Genomic DNA, 19,245 nt, shown 5'->3' on the forward strand with positions numbered 1-19,245 from the left:
TCATCTTGCCCCGCGGGTTTCTAATTAAGTAAGAAATTTCCCCCACAAACAATAATTTGTTTCAAGGTCGGTATTCCTTGAAGATTTTAGATTAGAGGCAACTCTTGAGGGGCAAGTTGCAAATTTTCTTACAATTAATATTTTTCTCTCTTTTTTGCCCCAAGTTCTGTCTCCCTCCAGCTCCTGTTTTTATTCACACTGTTTTTCTCTGAACGACTCTTTCTTCTTCTAAGGAAAAGATGACAAACTTGCCAAAATGTTTATATGAGTCCTTGCCCTTCCAGGCAAAATTTATTCTCACTTTAAACACGATAAGGCTAATCGGGACTGGAGGGGATGCAGTGGAATCAGAATCCATGACATGTGCCCAGCCGGGAATCGAACCCTGCGCCTGTTTTGACCACCAGGAAGAACTAAGTAAGATGTTTAATAAATGCTTAAACCTCAAGTACGTATATTATCCTGTGTCAATAACAGCCTCCAAATTAAATTTATGTAATAAGCCAATCAATGTAGTTAGTTTTTTTAAAAAATTTGATTTTGAGGTCTGTTTAAAAAGTATGCGGTAAAACTGTCAAAGCCGGGAATCGGCTGTTACTCGTTTATTCTGTAATTGTTGACATTCGTACTTACTTATTCTGCATTGCGAGAGATTGTTTAACAAGGTATTTCACTTTTTTTAACGAAATTAGTATCTATTGTCGACATATCGAGTAATTATTGTTAGTTCTTTTCTCGCTTCCTGAACACGCAAAATGGCGGGCAAATCTTGACTAGCGTTGTGTTTCAAACGGCAAAACAGTGTTTCAACCTTCTCAACAGAAAAATTCCCGCATAGCCCTGAAAACCATTAACGCATGGCCCCAAAAACCAATCAGGCATAGCCCCAAAAACCATTCGGGATAGTATGACCATCTACGAATAGCCGCCAAAACCATTCCCGCATAGCCCCAAAAACCATTCACGCATAGCCCCAAAAACCATTCTGGATCGTATAACAATCCACGATAGCCCCATGCACCATCACGGTAAGGTTAGGTTAGGCTGCTTTAGGTTGGGCAATATAGTGAAAAAACTGTGAGTTTGGAAACACTTACCGGGGATTACGTCATCAGATACTCGCAACATCCGGTTCAAGTACATGGATGGAAATGCAAGCAACAGCTTTCGTGCATCCGATGGACATTATTATATAAAAAACATGAATTAGCGGCCAAATACATTGAAAAATACGAGAAAACAACTCTACGACCTTCCGAAATTACACAGAAACTCAATTCCGTAAGTACTTTCTCCTGTAAATTTGAAGAAATCCGATTCCCGGCTTTGACAGTTTTACCAAGTATGCAATTCAAGTCTGTTATTTGAGTAACTATAGAGCCTCCTGTTGTGATTGAACTGTGCACGTATGAAGTTACCAGAGTAAACATAAAGGTGCTCTTGAAAGTCACTGTCTGATTTTTCTCTTCTGACAGGACCCGTCGTAGTCTCCGAAGAATTGATAGTGCTACCGAAAATAAGAAGGGTATTTAACTGTGGTTAATTATAATAAAACGTAAAATTAAGTTCTAAATCTCCAAAATATTGATAATTAATAAGAAAATAAGTGAATATATTTTTAGAAGATAGGAAATTTCCTTTACCAGATTAGTAACGAATTTAGAAACGGGAAGGAAGTTAAGGAAGAAAGTATTTGACTGGTTTCCCCTTACAATTAATATACGGTCCTTGAGTAAATGTTCAATGTAACTACACTGCCTGACAAAAAAAGTTAAGCACCCAGAAGGAGTGGTTGGACGTGAATGAAACTACATATGCTGAAAGTCCATGTACCTTTATTGAACTGATTACAATATAGGATGCAAGAGTCAAGCCCGTTGGCAGTTACAGGTGGAATGGTGGCGCCAGGTCAGTAGGGTGTCGCACCCCCTCTGGCCGCAATGCATGCCCTTATGCTGTTCGGAATAGTGTCAAACAGCCTTTGGATCCTCTCCTGAGGCACGTTCGTCCACAGGTGTTGCAGCTGTCCCTCTAGATCCCGCAGGTTGGCACTAGGACGGAGTCCCCGTCCAATGTCATCCCACACATGTTCAATGATGGAGAGGTCCGGGAATCGTGCTGGCCACGGGAGGACTTCAACATGCTCTAGGCAGTCCATAGACACATGGGCTGTGTGTGGGCGTGCATTATCTTGTTGGAACACTGTCCCAGGGTGCTATGCCATAAGGGGTAGGACGTGTGGACGCAGAATGTCTGTGGCGTATCGCTGTGCCGTCAAAGTCTGCCGAAGCACTATTAGAGGTGACCTGAACGCATATCCAATGGCTCCCCACATCATGATGCCAGGGGTCACACCTGTGTGTCTTTCCACAATGTAGGCAGAATGTGCCCTCTGCCCTCGACGCCGCCACACCCGCACACGATGGTCATCGGAAGTCATGGAGAAGCGGGACTCATCACTGAACATGATGCGACGCCATTCGTCCTCTGTCCAAGCCTCCCGAGCACGGCACCACACCAACCGCAGGTGTCGGTGTTGTGGTGTCAACGGCAACCGGCGCATGGGGCGGTAGGACCCGAATCCGGCGGATGCGAGTCGTCGAGACACTGTGCGGGAACTCACAGGATGTTGTAGAGTGTCCAGTACATGTTCTCGGATGACGGGTGCCGAAGTTGTGGGATCCCGCACTGCTTGGAGCGCCATATGACGGTCCTCCCTCAGGGTGGTGTTTCTTGGTCGACCTGAACCTGCACGACGTGTATGGGTGCCCTCATGTACCCATTGATTCCAACATCGGGCCACTGTGACATCTGAATGGCCCACATGCCTGGCAATTGCCCGATACGACCAACCCGCCTCATGCAGTCCCACAATGCGGCCTCTGTCAAATGCTGTCAATTGCCGGATCGGCTGTCTAACGCGTCTGCGAGGCATCGCCGGTGCTTCGTTTTCCTCTCTGAACTTCGTGCTGCACTGTCTGACTCACAGCAGGTGACTGGTCCCACCTTATCAGTAACAGGAGGTGACGTCACAAATGCCCTCTGGTGGGCGTTCTACACATTACAGATCCTTGTACATCTAATCATTTACTCATACATCAATGGTATGCAGGTATACCGAAATGGGGTAATCTTCGACCACTCCTTCTGGGTGCTTCACTTTTTTTGTCAGCCAGTGTATAACTTAAAGACATTGAACATCCCTTTTTAATTATGCAGCGTGTCCCAAAATGATTATCGGGGCTTCATAGTCGTTTAATTTCCCTTATATATGGGGTACAAGGACAAAGCTTATGTGGGAGGAAACACCAACCCAACAAGTTTATAAATGTTCAATGTGAGCACCTTCCGTGACACGGCACACATTCATCCGGTAGTCCAATGTTTCTCGGCGCTTTCGTTCGACACACTTTGACGTCTTCCATTTGCAGACACATTCAGTTGTTTGAAACTTATTAAACCATCGACGAATGTTGGAATCGGACGGAGGATCACTTCCAAATCACCGTCAGAAAGCTCGTTGAACTGAAACAGCAGAGCCACACCTTACAAATGCAATGACACCAAAGGACTTCTGCACGGGAATCGCCATCTTGTAATACACCTACGCTGCTGTGACAAATGACAAGCGCTCAGGGAAGCAAACTTCCACGGTCGTTCTTATCGTACATGTACGATATAAACATTCACCTTCGTCTGTTGTAATATACCAGCCAGCTACTTGAAACCCTGATAATCTGCATTCAAGACTTCGAATTAGCAGCATAGCCGAATCAATTTACAACGTTAGAAAAAATATAGCAATGGCGGTAATAATCATTAAGCAAGTTGTGTCGAATTATTATACATCTTCAATAGTCCATGTTCCGAGACATGTCTGAGCAAGCGACCGCCAGGTTCATATCGCAGTACTCTCTATGGTTACCTAAGAAGTCATAGCTAGCAGAGGAGAACGTTTTAATTCGGGCCTTTGATCACGTTTCATTCAGAAGGTCCTCTTACCTCCGTTTGGCCTCAACAAAAGCCGTCCGGATTATCTTTGATCTTGTCACAATGACGCCCTTTTACTTCAATTCTTGCTGCTTTCCACGCTTCAAATTACAAGACGCATAGCATCAGAATTACTGACTCTTACGTCCATCACGATGCTATGTTAAAGGTATGTAACGAAAGAGGGGCAAAGTTTATTGATAACAAAAAAGTAAATTCATATGTTAACCAAAATTCACCAGGGGTGTAAGGCATCCAAAATTCAATCTCACTTTCCCGTAGTACACCCCTGTAATTGTTTCTTGCAGGCCAACGGGGCTTTGGTGCTTCGGCTAGATAATCCCGTGTGGGGCTGTGTTGTTCTGTGTTTGTCATAGTGTGTGCTGATGTTGAGTGTCCCTTTTCAGCCTCAGCTTTTAAGGAGCTTTTATCCCCGGAACCGGCATAGTTATAGTTCTTGTTAAGTAAGTAATGTATGAATGAATTAGTTTTGAAAAATGAGCTGGGAAGTTTTAATAGTGACACGTCCATTTCCCTTGGACCAATATTCATTGTTGTTAATCTCCTTTCTCATTCTACTAATGCTTATTGTTATTAATCTTAATCTCTGTTATTTGGTTTGTGATTCTTGTGTTCTTTAATATTTAGACCTATCACTGATAATGTCAGGATAGTGACTGACCTGTATATACATATCTTGTAGGGTGTGTTGCCATGGGAATTATGACTGTGTTTTGTCTTTAGTTTTTGCTTTTGGATTTGAGTTTGAAAGATGGATCCAAAGATCGCCTAGGTGTGGGTTGCGCATATTTCATTCCAGATAAATATAAACAAACAATTCCGTTTACCACCTGATACTTCTTTTTTCACTCCAGAAAGTTATGCAATATATAAAGCTCTCACATACGCTATCCATAATAATTACACAAAAATTCTTATCATAACAGATGCTTTAAGCGTATTAATGGCGCTGAGTTCCTCATATCCTCAGATTTGTAAACATCCTTTTTTTTTTATCATCCTTATAATCCAACATACCCAGCATGCTAAAGGCTCACCAAGTAAATACGGGAAATGAACGTGTGGCGTATATGCCACAGCTGCCTGATCATCGGAATCTACCTTACTTTAAAGACTTCCATACACGGATCTTCTCCCAAGAGTTAAATATAAACTTCAAGATAAATGGAAACAGTGGTGTATGGAACAATTTCAATCCGCGGGCAATATATATATAAATGGTTTGCAGAACATTCACAAAATAAACCTTAGTACTACTCATATAATCTTCCAAGATCCGTTATTATTTTTATAATACGTCTACGTACAGGTCATGTTCGCACTAATGATCATTTAGCACGATTACATATTACAACAAAACAAGCCTGCACATGTGGAGAAGTTAATCAAGATATCACACATCTCTTTTTACAATGTCCTAATTTCGACAGAGAACGAGATAAATTATATAATGGTTTGCATCGCCATGGAGTTACATTCCCTACGCCCTGCTCACGGATCCGATTCGTCCCACTATATGGCTTCTTTATGGATATGCAAGAAGATGTAATTTGACGATCTAGCAAACATATATATATATATATATATATATATATATCAATTTTGTTTTAATTTAATTTAATTTAATTAAGGGGCTTAACCCTTATTGTGTGACGGCCAAAAATAGCCAAAATACAGCACGCCACGTGTAGTTTCCAGTTTTGTTATGGTAAGTTCAGTCTTATCTTGTAAGGCTTCGATCGATTTCACTCAAATGCCAGTCCTCCGAGGTATGAGAGGCCCCTTACAAAGAAATAGAAGATGCCAATTATTTTATCCAAAGAACATTTTTTTATATATAAATATATATTTGGTTTTAGATTTTCAGATATGCACCAGTTACATTTGTTCTACATTTCATAATTTTACAATACTTTACAATTGTAATACAATATTTTCTCTTCTGAAATAGTTTGTAAGTATATGTCATTTTCTTGGTCGGATTCCTCAAAAGTGTTGACAAGACGTATAGCCCATTATATCCTGCTTCTTTTAGTTCTCTTAAGAAATAATCAGGCGCAGTTTTGTTGAAACGACATTCAAATATAATATTTCCCATTGCACTAATATTTATTGTTACTAATTACACTGTACAACACGAAATTTGTCCTTTGCTTAAAAATATGTTTTTCTAATGTATTTTTGCATGCAAAACACGAATCTGCAATTAATTTCTTCGTATCACGTACAGTTTTTTTTAAAAACGCCATCTTTATACATTATGTGTATTAATTACGTTTAAACAATTATAAATTCCTTTAACTGTTTTTAACTGGGTTTTTTTCCAGCGCTTGATAAAAATGATATCGCTATCAGTTCGCATTGTTACATAAAGAAACGTTTTGCTGGATCCTGTAGTGATAAATTTGTTACATAACAATAACTGTGCTGGCACCACTGAGGAACAAGGGCTGCCATCTGTTTTGTCCTATCCAACGTGAAGGTTGTGCTTTGCAATTGCAGGTGTTTGTGTAAAGTTTTAACGTTTGTGGCAGGTTTCTGTTAGTGAGGTGTGTATGAAAAGGAGGCTTCGTTCAGTGGATCATAATATCCTGTCAGTGTAAGAATAACCTTGATTAGTTTTGTTATATATGTGGTGAACTGACGTTGAAAAGTCAAAGAAGTAGCCTTACCCCTGTTGTCAAAAAAGCATATGAACTGAATTTTGGATGCCGAGTAGGCGATCAAGATAAGCGATGGGCACCACATATCTGCTGCAATTCTTGTTCCAGGAACTTGCAAAACTGGATGCAAGGAAAGCGAATTGGGCTAAAATTTGCCGTTCCAATGGTTTGGAGATAGCCCAAAGACCACGTAAGTGACTGTTACTTTTGTTTGACAGATGTAATGGTCTTCTCTTCAAAATCAAAACATCACATCCGACATCCTAATTTGGAATCAGCAAGGTGCCCAGTGGCTCATAGTGAAGAGCTACCTGTGCCGAAAGCTCCCGAAAATTGTACATTTGATACAGCATTTGAAGAAGAAAGTTCAGGCAACGAGGACGTCGCCTTCGCGCCACCAACCCTCTCAAGTGCACCACATCTCATCACACAAAAGTTAAACGATCTGGTACGGGACTTAAATCTATCGAAAACAAAAGCAGAAATCTTGGGCTCTCGACTTCAAGAATGGAATCTATTGGATAAAAATGTCAAAATCAGCACTTTCCGAACGCGACAGAGTAACTTTTCATCTTGCTTTTCGGAGACTGGAGGAATTGCGTTTTGTAACAATATTAATGCTTTATTTCAGGATTTAGGCCATGAACACAATCCAGCAGAATGGCGATTGTTCATTGATTCGTGTAAGATAAGTCTGAAGGCAGTATTGCTCCATATTTGTAATGCTTATCCATTAGTGCCAGTGGCGTATACTGTTCACAAAAAGGAAACATATGAGGTAATGCGTGACATATCGCAGTACATTGAAATATAATACATTCAAGGGGCAAATCTGTGGAGACCTGAAAGTAATTGGAATTCTTACTGGCATGCAACAAGGGTATACCAAATTTTGTTGCTTTCTGTGTGAATGGGACAGCCGGGACCGAGTTAACTATTACATGCGGAAAATATGGCCACCACGACAGGAATATGTACCAGGAATCAAGAACGTATCACATCAACAACTCGTGAACCCTAAAGATGTTTTCTTCCCCCATTACACATCAAACTAGGTGCACTGCTTCCAAATCATGGGATGCCACATGTCCCTGAAATTACATGTTTTTGGATTCTCATTTTGACTTCTTTCCACAAAATTTAGGGGCTGTTAGTGATGAACATGGGGAACGGTTCCACCAAGACATTGCAACATTTGAAAAGCGGTTCAGTGGACGATGGAACAGCAGTATGCTTGCTGAATATTGTTGGTCTATCATCAGATAGACTCCTTCAGATAGATACAAGAGAAGAAGATCACATTTATAATTTCCGTAGAAGTTTGTACTGTCTTTGGTTTGTATACGTAAAATGCCTGTCTAATGTCTGTGCAACAAAATGTCATGTGGCTGTACAATACAAATGGTATGTCTTGGGAGAAAACTGACTTCACATATCGATTTAGTGCCTTTAACTTATTTAAACTCACATGTTTTCAACCAAAGGACATTTTCGTAGATTTTTTTTAGTCTTTTGTTTGTATACGTTGATTTACCGGTCTAATGTCTGTGTAACAAAATGTCATGTGACTGTACAATAAAAATGGTACGTGTTAGGAGAAAACGGATTTTACATATCGATTCAGCACCTCCAATTTAGTCAAAATCACCTGTTTTCAACTAAAGGAGAGAACATGACCTCAAATTTGTTGTACAGTGTTATCTTTTCTCTTGTACAAATGTTTATTGTTCTTTAATCTTATTTCTGTAATTTACCTATCACTTATAATGTCAGGATAGTGACTAACCTGTATATACTTATCTTGTAAGGGCTGTTACCATGGCAATTACGAGTGTGTTTTGTCTTGACTTTGAAAGTTCGGGCTCGGTTTTTGAATAGAGTGATCAAGTTGAATTATAATAAGTTTAATTTCTTTGAGTGAAATGGATTATATGTTACGCATATAAATATTTAGTTTGCAAAGAAGTAAAATAGACTTCCATTTTCTTAGTGCAAACTTAACTCTGATTTTTATTTGACGAACTAACAGAGAGATATTGATATTACCCCATACCCTGAGAGGCATCATGCGAATGCTTCCGAGTCTTTCATGTGAACTTATTATTTGCTCTTTTAGTTAAATCATGTTCTTTTGACTAAAGAACGTGTCACGTCTGAGGGTATGGGTAATATCTGTTCGTTCGTTGCTCAGATAAAATGAAGGTCAAGGTTTCGCTAAGAAAAAGAAGTATAAATAAGTATTTATGTACAGTAATAGAAACTCGAAACTCTTTAAATAGAAACTGAGACACAGCAAATGAAAATACATGATACAAAAGATGCAATAAAGGAAGAATGTGCAGACATATTTCTGCAACTTGTGCCAAAATAGCAGAGAATTACCTAATCCAATTTTTGAGCGAGCTTTACCCGTGAGAACGTGGAGAGTGAATGAAGCAAGGAAATTAGCCAATTTTCACCCGCCAGGTTGTTGATTGTCAAACTCGCGCTTCCGATCGTAATCATTCTTGTTTGATTTTGCACCGCTGTTCCCAGTTCCTCGTCAGCGCAGATAATTTGTCAAGATAGATTCAATCACCAATCGACTGACCCGACACCAAAAGAACACATGCGCACTACCGCCAGCTTGCTTCTGCTCGGAGTGTGGCCTCACTTTCAAAAATTATCCTCCAGATGGCAGGGACCTTTATTACTACGTTTTACATTCTAATTTATCTTCAAGTTTAATGAGTATTCATAAAAGTTTTCTTAATTTTATGCATAAACGGGATAACAATTCTGCAATGATTCTCAACTTCTATCACTGGAGTGTATGTTTGATATCTTTATTAAACTCGCATATCATTGAAGTAGTATTTAAATAGATGAATATTAAATATATACATTCATTGATTAATTCATACATGGTACATACATTTCTTCTTCAGTCTACTTTCTTTATTATTTATATTAATTTTATTTCTATTTATAATGTAGTGTATAACAATTACACATTTTGGGCAACAGATGTGATCTTCACTGTAGTAAAGGAAAATTCTCATTTATAGATTTTTGCCCGATCCTTTTGGAAGGGAAGAAAATAAAATTAGCAAAATCAGTTGCTTAAGATTATTATGTTATTTTTCTGCTCTACAGGTTAATCGCGACGATGAAGACAAATGCTTATTTTATGAAGCAAAACCCATGTTCGAAAAGGAACGCAGAATCTTCGTGAGCCGAGTACCCAAAGCGACGGGCCAACAAAGAGGAACGTTTTGGAATAATTTGTAAATAAATTGAACATAATGGAAGAATCGTCTCCAAATCTATACTTACAGATATTTTCCGTGTAAAAAGTATTTACAGAACAAATATTTATTATTATGAAATATAATATATAAAAATGGATGTATGTGTGTGTGTGTGTGTGTGTGTGTGTATGTTTGTTCCGGCATAACTCTCGAACACCTGGAGCGATTTCAACGAAACTTGGTACGCGTATAACTTGCAACCAGGAAAGAAATACTGTGGGGTAAGACACCCCTGGGGGTGGGTTGGGGGAGGGGGTGACATGTAAAAATGATCGAAAACGACCGACATTAGTATGGAATCCATAGTTTTCGGGGTCGCTAAGATGAATAGTGACACTCCCAATGCCATTCACCTGCAAGACACTCCTGGCACCCCTAGGGATGTGGGTAGGAAGGGGGTGATATGTAAAAATGATCGAAAACGACCGATATTAGTGTGGAATCTATAGTTTTCGGGGTCTCTAAGATGAATAGTGACACTCCCAATGCCGTTCAACTCCAAGACACCCCTGACACCCCTGGGGTTGGGGGTGGGGTGGGAAAGGGTGACATGTAAAACGACCGACATTAGTGTGGAATCTATAGTTTTCGGGGTCGCTAAGATGAATAGCGACACTCCCAATGCCATTCAACTCCAAGACACCCCTGGCACCCCTAGGCGTGTGGGTGGGAAAGAGGTGATATGTAAAATGATCGAAAACGACCGATATTAGTGTGGAATCCTTAGTTTTCGGGGTGTCTAACATGAATAGTGACACTCCCGATGCCGTTTAACTCCAAGACACCCCTGACACCCCTGGGGTTGGAGGTGGGGTGGGAAGGGGTGACGTAAAACGACCGACATTAGTGTGGAATCCATAGTTTTTGGGGTCGCTAAGATGAATAGTGACACTCCCAATGCCGTTCAACTCCAACTTTATTTTACACTATTGTTAGAATTCATTATATTCCTGTCTAATAGAAGATGGGGATAAATAAATATCCGGGCAATCAGATAATTTATTATAAAAACCGACAGATTCTGTTCTCGCTTTCAGGATTTTAATGTTTCGATAACGAACCAAGACGCCTGTGCAATGTATTCTGTGATTCACATTTTGCTGCATTTGTGAATATATTAACAATTCCAACCACAATGGCGGAAAGATATTTCAGAACAACAGGTTGTGTAGCCTACATGTTGTTACTTTCACGAGATAAGACGTTTCGAAACTTGTCGAGACGACAAGACAGATCTGTGTAAAATCAAGACCATATAGAAATTTAGTATGAGACTGGGTAGTGACTGATATGATATTTGAAATATTTACGTGAAGAAAATTTACTTCACTGTGAGGCCCTTTGAAACAAACCAAGTTAACGTTCAGCAGTTTGTGTACATATAAGTAATATATTTTGTTTATAGTAATTAAAAAGCTAATCAATTAGTGACAATTGTGATCCTGTGATGTGTGGTTGCATACATATAGGTTGGAATTCCGTACTTGGAGAGCTTGCAGGGTCGAAACGAGCCACCAACATGATAATCATTGTCTTAAAAATCTTTGAACATTGTGAGGTATTTTTAAAGCTTAGTTTTAAGTTCTGGTCATGCACAGATCGGCTAATCGCTACAGTTTAAAGTGGAATCCGAAGGACTATGTGCTACCATTGTGTTTCGAATTCGCGACTCCTTGATTACAAGGCGACACCGTTATAACAACGCCATCGGGGAGGTTCTCTGTGGCACGCTGTCCAAGTAGTGCATAGTTTTTCGAGACGCGAGACGAGACGACCTCCGTGACGGAGTGGTTAGCGCAGCGCGCTAAGATATCAGGGGTCATAGGTTCGAATCCAGGCGTGGACATGGGTGTTCTTTGTGTCTTTTCATCAATTTCATCATATCATCACTCATCCTTATCTTCGCGATTAGCCAAAAGTGTCAGAAAAGAAAAGTGAAGTAATCAATCGAGACGAGACCGATATTCAAACACAGTGGCGGCGATTGGGTTTCAAAACTAGGGGGGCAATGTGCCAAAATTGGGGGGAAGACAGTTTACTTTCCCTTGTTAGATAAGGTTTAGCATATTACGGGCGAAAAAGTGGCAAAAAGTGGGGGGAAACTGCCCCCCACGCCCCGTAATCGCCACCACTGTTCAAACAAGTCTCACCTCCATACTGTCACGAGAGAAGAGAATGTTATGTGAACAGCACTAGCTGGTGGAAAAGCAAAAAGAATCTTTGCCTTGCCCATTTCATTATCTTATCAACTGGGTGATGGAAATTAAACTCTCCTTTCTAGGAAACTTTGTACAACTCATTTCCGGTCGCCAAAGCTTCGTTAGCCTTCAATTCTCCTTCCTCTTTATGCACTCATCGGGAAAATGATCCCTGTAGGCGCCGTTAGAAAGTTTCTCGCGTCTTCAAAGGCGCGCGTAACGAATGTCTTGTTGGAGCATTTGTAAAGGGGAAGTTCAGACCAACACTTCCAACTCCCAGGAGCTAGCTGCCCTCAACCACAAGTACCTTTCCGGCTGAAGGCACCGCTAATCCGGGTCCTCGAGTGTACAAACAACGCTGTCTTCGTGGGCGTTTTGGAAAACTAACTTGCGGTAAGTGGTGAACTGCTCCAATCGCCCTAAGATATAAATCCCAACGCCATCTTCCCCTCTCTATATTTCTCTCTCTCTCTCTCTTTCTCTCTGTTTTAAGCGATATCTCACATTCGAAACTCTCTCCTTTTCTTCATGTCTCTGAATCAGTGGCGGCGATTGGGTTCCATAACCGGGAAGGGGGCAAAGAGAGTATATTTCCCTTTGTAGATAAGGCTTAGCATAGTGCTGGGGCAAAAGTGGCGTAAGGTGGGGGTAGCTGCCCCTCCTCGCACTCCTAATCGCCGCCACTGCTTTGAATATATATAGTACCTCTTCGAAGGCGTAGTGTTAACGTCATGGTCTTGTAATGAAAGGGTTCTGGGTTCGTTGGAGGTATATGGTTGTTCGGATCTCACTTTAAACTGCACACTATATGGCCAAAAGTCACCGGACACCCAAGTGAACGTGACGGTAGTGTCATGGTCTTAGGCTGCTTTTCTTGGTTTGTGCTCGGGTCATTAGTTTTGGTCAATGGCAACATGAACAGTGGTGTTTATGAGGACATTTTGGACAATAGCCACACTGTGGCAAGTTTGAAATGGGCCCTTTTCTTTAACAGCAGTCCATAAAGCAGACAGGGTCCATCGTGATTTGAGGACAATCAGGTGGATGTGCTTAGCTGGCCCGCGCAAAGCCCCGACCGGAACCTCATAGAACATCTTTGGGATGAACTGGAGCCTTGGTTGCATGCCAGACCCCTCGACCGACAATCACCCATGAACTATTCACGAGGCTACAGGACGAATGGGAAAAAAATCCACCAGCAATATACGAGAACTTAAAGCCTGCCCCGAAGAGTAAATGCTGTAATAATAGCGAAGGGAGGTCCGGCATCTTTGGAATCAGCAGCACTGGATGTCAGGTGACTTTTGGCTATACAGCGTAGGTCCAGTCACGATTAGCCTTACTGTGAATAAATTGGACTTAAAAACAAAAGCTCACACATTCACTCACTCTGTACATACTGTATGTATGTACATACACACACAAACACAAACACATTTATCAGTGTTTGACAGTAAGTTACTTTAGGAATTCTAACTGTAGGCAGCATGGGTACCGAGCCGGTCCGTCGACCACCCACGAAATGGACATCGTCCATTTCAAGCTATTATTCTAAAGAATAAATGGTTCCACGTCAATCATTTCGTGGATAAAATAGGAAATTCTCCCGAATAACAATAATAATAGGCCTAATAATAGGAATAAAAATGGGTTTATTATTGATATTTGTTTAGTAGTTGTTCTATATTAATATTCATAACCGTGTTAATTATGTTGTTACAATTTCTACTAGCCTATTTAAGCTTCATCAATGGCCTGACTCCCCCCTCTTCAAAAATTTCTGCCGATGCCCTGGGCAACAAGTTACTTTAAAATGTAAGTCACTATAACTGTAAGACAGCTACTTATTTGCAATAGAAGTAACGTTATGAACATTTACTTTTTCAGTTACTTTATACCATTTTAAATTGTTAACTTCAAAATGTGTAACGTTGGGGAAGAACTAAATTTGTCAACTCTGTGTCTTCTCTAAATGCTAAGGTGAAAGGATTTTCGTGAAATCGTCTAAAGCAACGTGGCTTGCTGAATTTAGAACATCCACGCTTTATTGCAATTCGTCATTTCTAATGCCAGTGCCAACTTCAGTGTTTTGTGTGGATTCCTGCATTCATTTGGAACGTGTTAATCGAGTAAAATAAAACGAACGTTGATCATTCAAGCAAATCTGACTGCTTGTTTCATTATTCATTTGTTGCAATATTATAAACAGTATGAAGGCTTATGGACCATAAACAAAAATGAAACACATGTATGTCTTCATATATTTATTTTTTTACAATTCATGTGTGTAATTTGTATGCAAGAAAACCTATTAAATTACAGTTATCTTACAGTTACTTTCGTAGTAACTGTAATTGTTAATCAGTTACTTTTAAAAAGTATATTGTTATCAATTCTCTCCCTATCTCACTCACTCCCCTCTCTCTGTATCTATCTCTCTCCCACTGTTCCATCCAACTTTCCTCTTGTAGCATGTAAGCTCTCGGCGCTTTCACGAAGTTCCATCCCTCCTAATTTCCTTCCAGCACTTCTGGCATATTTTAATTCCCAAAGAATAAACCGACGAGAAAAATATGGACTTAACGAAGAAGAAAATTTGGTTCAACATTCCAGCCTGATACCATACGGAAAACAAAAAAACTCGTAACAAGAACCCTTACATACAATTTTTATCGACATCGCCCTCGTTTGAACTTCGAATCCAGAAAAATAGTTTCAAGGTCTGTTCAAGAAGTTCACGGTCTAATTAAAAAAGATCGATATCACAGTGTTTCCCAGAAAGTCGCTATACCAGCTGTGAAATACATGTTCATTGCTACCAGTATCAGAAGCCTCTGAAATTACTGTTGGCACAATATACTTAGAAACTTGTAAACTGCAATTCAGGTATCCTAGAAACATAACGAGATGTGGATGCTCGACCAAAAATGCAAGTTCGGGAATTCTTCCATTCATTTTGCCTGCTTCTAAGCAGCTCTGAGGCCCACCTAGCCTCGTATCAATGGGTACCTGGGGGGTAAAGGCGGCCGTGCGTGATGCCGAGATCACCCCATATGCCTTCATGGCATGTGTGCACAGGCACAGAGGTACCTTTACCTTTTACCACATTCAAAATCAATATCCACGTAGCAATTTGGCTCTGGTTACGTGGAAGTTTCATGTATTTCGTTGGTAAAACGATATTTTTACATCTTAAACATAGGAGTGCGCACACCCGTTGAGTACATGAAGCAAAAGCCTTCATGAAAGCTTCAGTCTGGTAAAAAAAAAACCTACATTTCATCTCACTCTTTTACAAACTCTGTATGGACAGAGGACGTAATTAGGGTGCGTTCGGATTCCCTAAAATCCAATTCCTGTGAACATTTATTGTAAATAGGGGTAAATATGCACATGTCATATCTCAGATTCGGAAATGGAACTCATATTTATTGTTCGAAGTACTGGAAAGTCGATCTAAACAAAATTCACGGCTCTTCTTAAGCTAAAATTTTCACTACACACACGCTTCCGAATTGAATGGATATACAGGGCTAGCATAAATGATACATTCGTTTTGAAAAGGCTATATTTCCAAAAGTATTACACGTACACACATGTAAGATATATGAAAAGAACCACAAACTCACCAAGTTTATACACTCCTTACAAATGTTCGATATGTGCGCCTTTGGTTACACGACACACGTCCAGACGATACTCGAGCTCATTCCATACATTTTGTAGCATAGTCCTGTCAATGGTCTGCACTGCAGCACTGATGCGTTCCACTTATCCGGGAACGTGAATCGTCATAATGTGCGATTCTGGGGCACGGAAAATCCACGTGCAGTCGTGACAGTTGAAAGAGATTCGCCAAAGGTGAATGTTTTCTGTGCAGTGTCACAAACGAAGATGTATGGGCCGTTTTTCTTCGCTGATTTACTGTGACTGGTAAATGTTACCTGGATATGTTGCAGTTGTAGTTGTTCCCGCAACATGCTGACTTCGGGGATTTTGTCTTCCAACAAGACGGGCACCCCCTCATTGGAACATCCCAGTTCGTGACTACCTAAATGATGAACTTCCGCATCGCTGGATTGGGCGTATTTGTGAGAATGGCCTAGCTTTGTTCCCCTGGCCTCCCAGATCTCCTGATTTAACGCCCTGCGACTTCTTCCTGTGAGGGTACGTTAAGGACCTTGTATACATACCCCCACTACCGCAATCCTTAGTCAAGCTCAAAGAACGCATCAGTCCTGCAGTGCAGACCATTGACAGGACTATGCTACAAAATGCCTCGAGTATCGTCTGGACATGTGTCGTGTAACGAAAGGGGCACATATCAAACATTTGTAGAGGGTGTATACACTTGGTGAGTTTGTGGTTCTTTTCATATATCTTTCATGTGTGTACGTGTAATACTTTTGAAAATATAGCCTTTTCAAAACGAATGAATCATTTATGCTAGCCCTGTATCTATATTTATAAATATTTGGATAGCATATGGAATACTGTTGGTCGAACATTAAAGCGAACTTCTGCAGTCTAACGAGAATATCCTATCTTACAATTAGTATTTATTAACATACCGCCAAACGCGTCAAAAATTGTGACAACAGGCTACTTTCACATACCGACAAAGGTACTGGAAAAGTGACATACTAGTAACAGTAAGTAACAGACTACTTTCTCAGGAGACCAAAAGTTTCGAAAAAGTGACTTATTTGTAACAAGTGACAAGTTACTGTAAAGGCTGCCAAGGTCTTGAAAAATTACACACTAGTAACAGATTATTTTCACAAGCTGCAAAATGGCTTTTAAAAAGTGACTCACTAGTAACAGACTACTTTCACAGGCAGCAAAATGTCTTTCAAAAAGTGACTCACTAGTAGCATACTACTTTCACAGGCTGCAAAATGTCATTTAAAAAGTGACTAACTAGTAACAGACTACTTTCACAGGCAGCAAAATGTCTTTCAAAAAGTGACTCACTAGTAACATACTACTTTCACAGGCTGCAAAATGTCATTTAAAAAGTGACTAACTAGTAACAGACTACTTTCACAGGCAGCAAAATGTCTTTCAAAAAGTGACTCACTAGTAACATACTACTCTCACAGGCTGCAAAATGTCATTTAAAAAGTGACTCACTAGTAACAGACTACTTTCACAGGCAGCAAAATGTCTTTCAAAAAGTGACTCACTAGTAACATACTACTTTCACAGGCTGCAAAATGGCTTTTAAAAAGTGACTCACTAGTAACAAGCAACTCTCACAGGCTGCCAAATATCTTCAAAAAGTGACTAATTACAAAAACAAGTAATAGATTTCCAAAGATCTAAAAAAAAAAACCCGCCTCATTAGCAGCAACAAGTAAAAAGCTACTTTCACAGACGGCCAATGGTATAGAATGGAACAAGTACTTACCGCTTCCGCCGTACGTGTCGCTGTTAGTGGACGCCATGTCACAAACGTCACTTCCGCTCCTCGTCGACTTCGGGTGATGGTCCCCGAGGTCGATGCTGACACTCTTGGTGCTGTGGGTGCTCTCCCGCCTCTCTGTCTGTCCGGGCGGCTCGAGGCCACCGGACACGGCGGACAGCCTGGACACGGACACTTTGTCCGAAGCCTCGGTCCCGTCCGGTGTGGGCGACAGCGTGTCCGTGACGGTGACGGTGAGGTGTTTCGTTCCTGTTGGGGTGGTTTCATCTTGAGGGTGCAGAGGCTGCTTCTCGTCGGCGTTTTCGAGGACCATCCCTTCGTCGTTGTCTTCCGGTGTCGGTTCGCAAGTCTCGACAATGAGGGGTGAAGTAGGTCTCGTCTCCTCACCCTCCATAGTTATCTTTGACGGCAGCCATTGAGGTGGATGTGTACAACTGGATGTTCGAGGGTCCTAGAGCGGAAGTGGTCTCTACACCGGAAAGTAACGTCAAGTGCATCTCCAGCGTAGCCTCAGCATGGGTCTTTATCTGCAAAGAAGAAATAGCCAATCAGAAACAAGTATTTGGAAGCAAAGAGTCACTTCTAACGATGTTACAAGAAGCATGTCAACTTTCCGAGTAACTTGGTGAATCTATACCAGACGCAGGGAGAAATCACACCTAAGCTACACGCGACTCATGTTGCTTGAGGATTTCATCAAATGAACGCAATAACGTCACTACGGTGTGAAACGTTCCTGATTGATCGGCTCCTTCCCAAGCAACGTATGTCGCATGTCGCTTATATCTGAAAGCTGCCCAAGACTTTTCCCACCTCGTTATTTAATTTGTGAGCTGGAGTAAATGCAAAATTTTGTCAGTGGTTATTTTAAGTCAACTTAATGCCCAGATCGGCTAATAGGCACTAGACTTACAGTTTAGAGTGGAATCCGAACTACACTGCAATGTGCTTCCATTGGAGATGGACCACAGTCCTTTGATTACACAGATACGGTGACAGCATGAGCTAATACACGTGATGTACTGCTTGTAGATAACATAAAATGTATCATAATATATTCTGAATTCTACTTCCCTATTCTCCATTCACTGCAAGAACGAAGTTAGTGTTAACATAACAACGTGACTTCTGACAAATAGTACCTTACCTACGGCATTCCGTTAGTTCTGGTGTTATTTTGTTGTTATTTACGGTACATTGGTCGAAGTTTTAAGGCTCATAATACAAGGTCCGACAACTTCAATATAGCAGCTACGTTAAGCGATATGCACTATATTCCTACGTGCAATATTCCTCCACAGGTGAAATTCGAACAGCCAATAGAATTTCTCAGAAGCCACCTGTATTCGTTGGGCTTCCCCGATGGCGTAGTGGTAACGACAGCGCCTTGTAATTAAGAGGTCCCGGGCTCGATACCCGGTGGAAGTATATAGCGATTCGGATCCCACTTCAAACTGTAGGGCCAGTACCAATTAGCCTATCTGTGCATACAGTGGACTTAAAACAAAAAACACTCAAATGTGTATTTGTGACATTGACTTCAGCGGACGAAATATAGGATTATCCAAAGTTTCTCTATCAACATATTACCAAAACTATTTCTCAATATTTAGAATATTAGTAGCTCATGAAATCCATATCATTTTCATAATTAATTA

The 19,245-nt window shown here is 40.7% G+C and overlaps 1 protein-coding gene across 2 annotated transcripts in view; it reads right to left on the bottom strand.

Annotated features, from left to right (window-relative positions):
* The window catches only part of KCNQ (KCNQ potassium channel), a 375,894-nt gene extending 357,780 nt beyond the window's left edge, over positions 1 to 18,114 (bottom strand). For both annotated transcript variants that reach the window (XM_083119378.1, XM_083119377.1), the window contains exon 1: positions 17,573 to 18,114. In XM_083119378.1, coding sequence (XP_082975504.1) covers positions 17,573 to 17,981 — 409 coding nt within the window. In that variant the 5' untranslated portion in view covers positions 17,982 to 18,114. The remainder of the gene's footprint in view (positions 1 to 17,572) is intronic.
* Between the last annotated feature and the right edge of the window lie 1,131 nt (positions 18,115 to 19,245).

Source organism: Lepisma saccharinum, chromosome 3 (assembly GCF_977018435.1).
Source record: "Lepisma saccharinum chromosome 3, izLepSacc3.1, whole genome shotgun sequence".
Classification (NCBI taxonomy): domain Eukaryota; kingdom Metazoa; phylum Arthropoda; class Insecta; order Zygentoma; family Lepismatidae; genus Lepisma; species Lepisma saccharinum.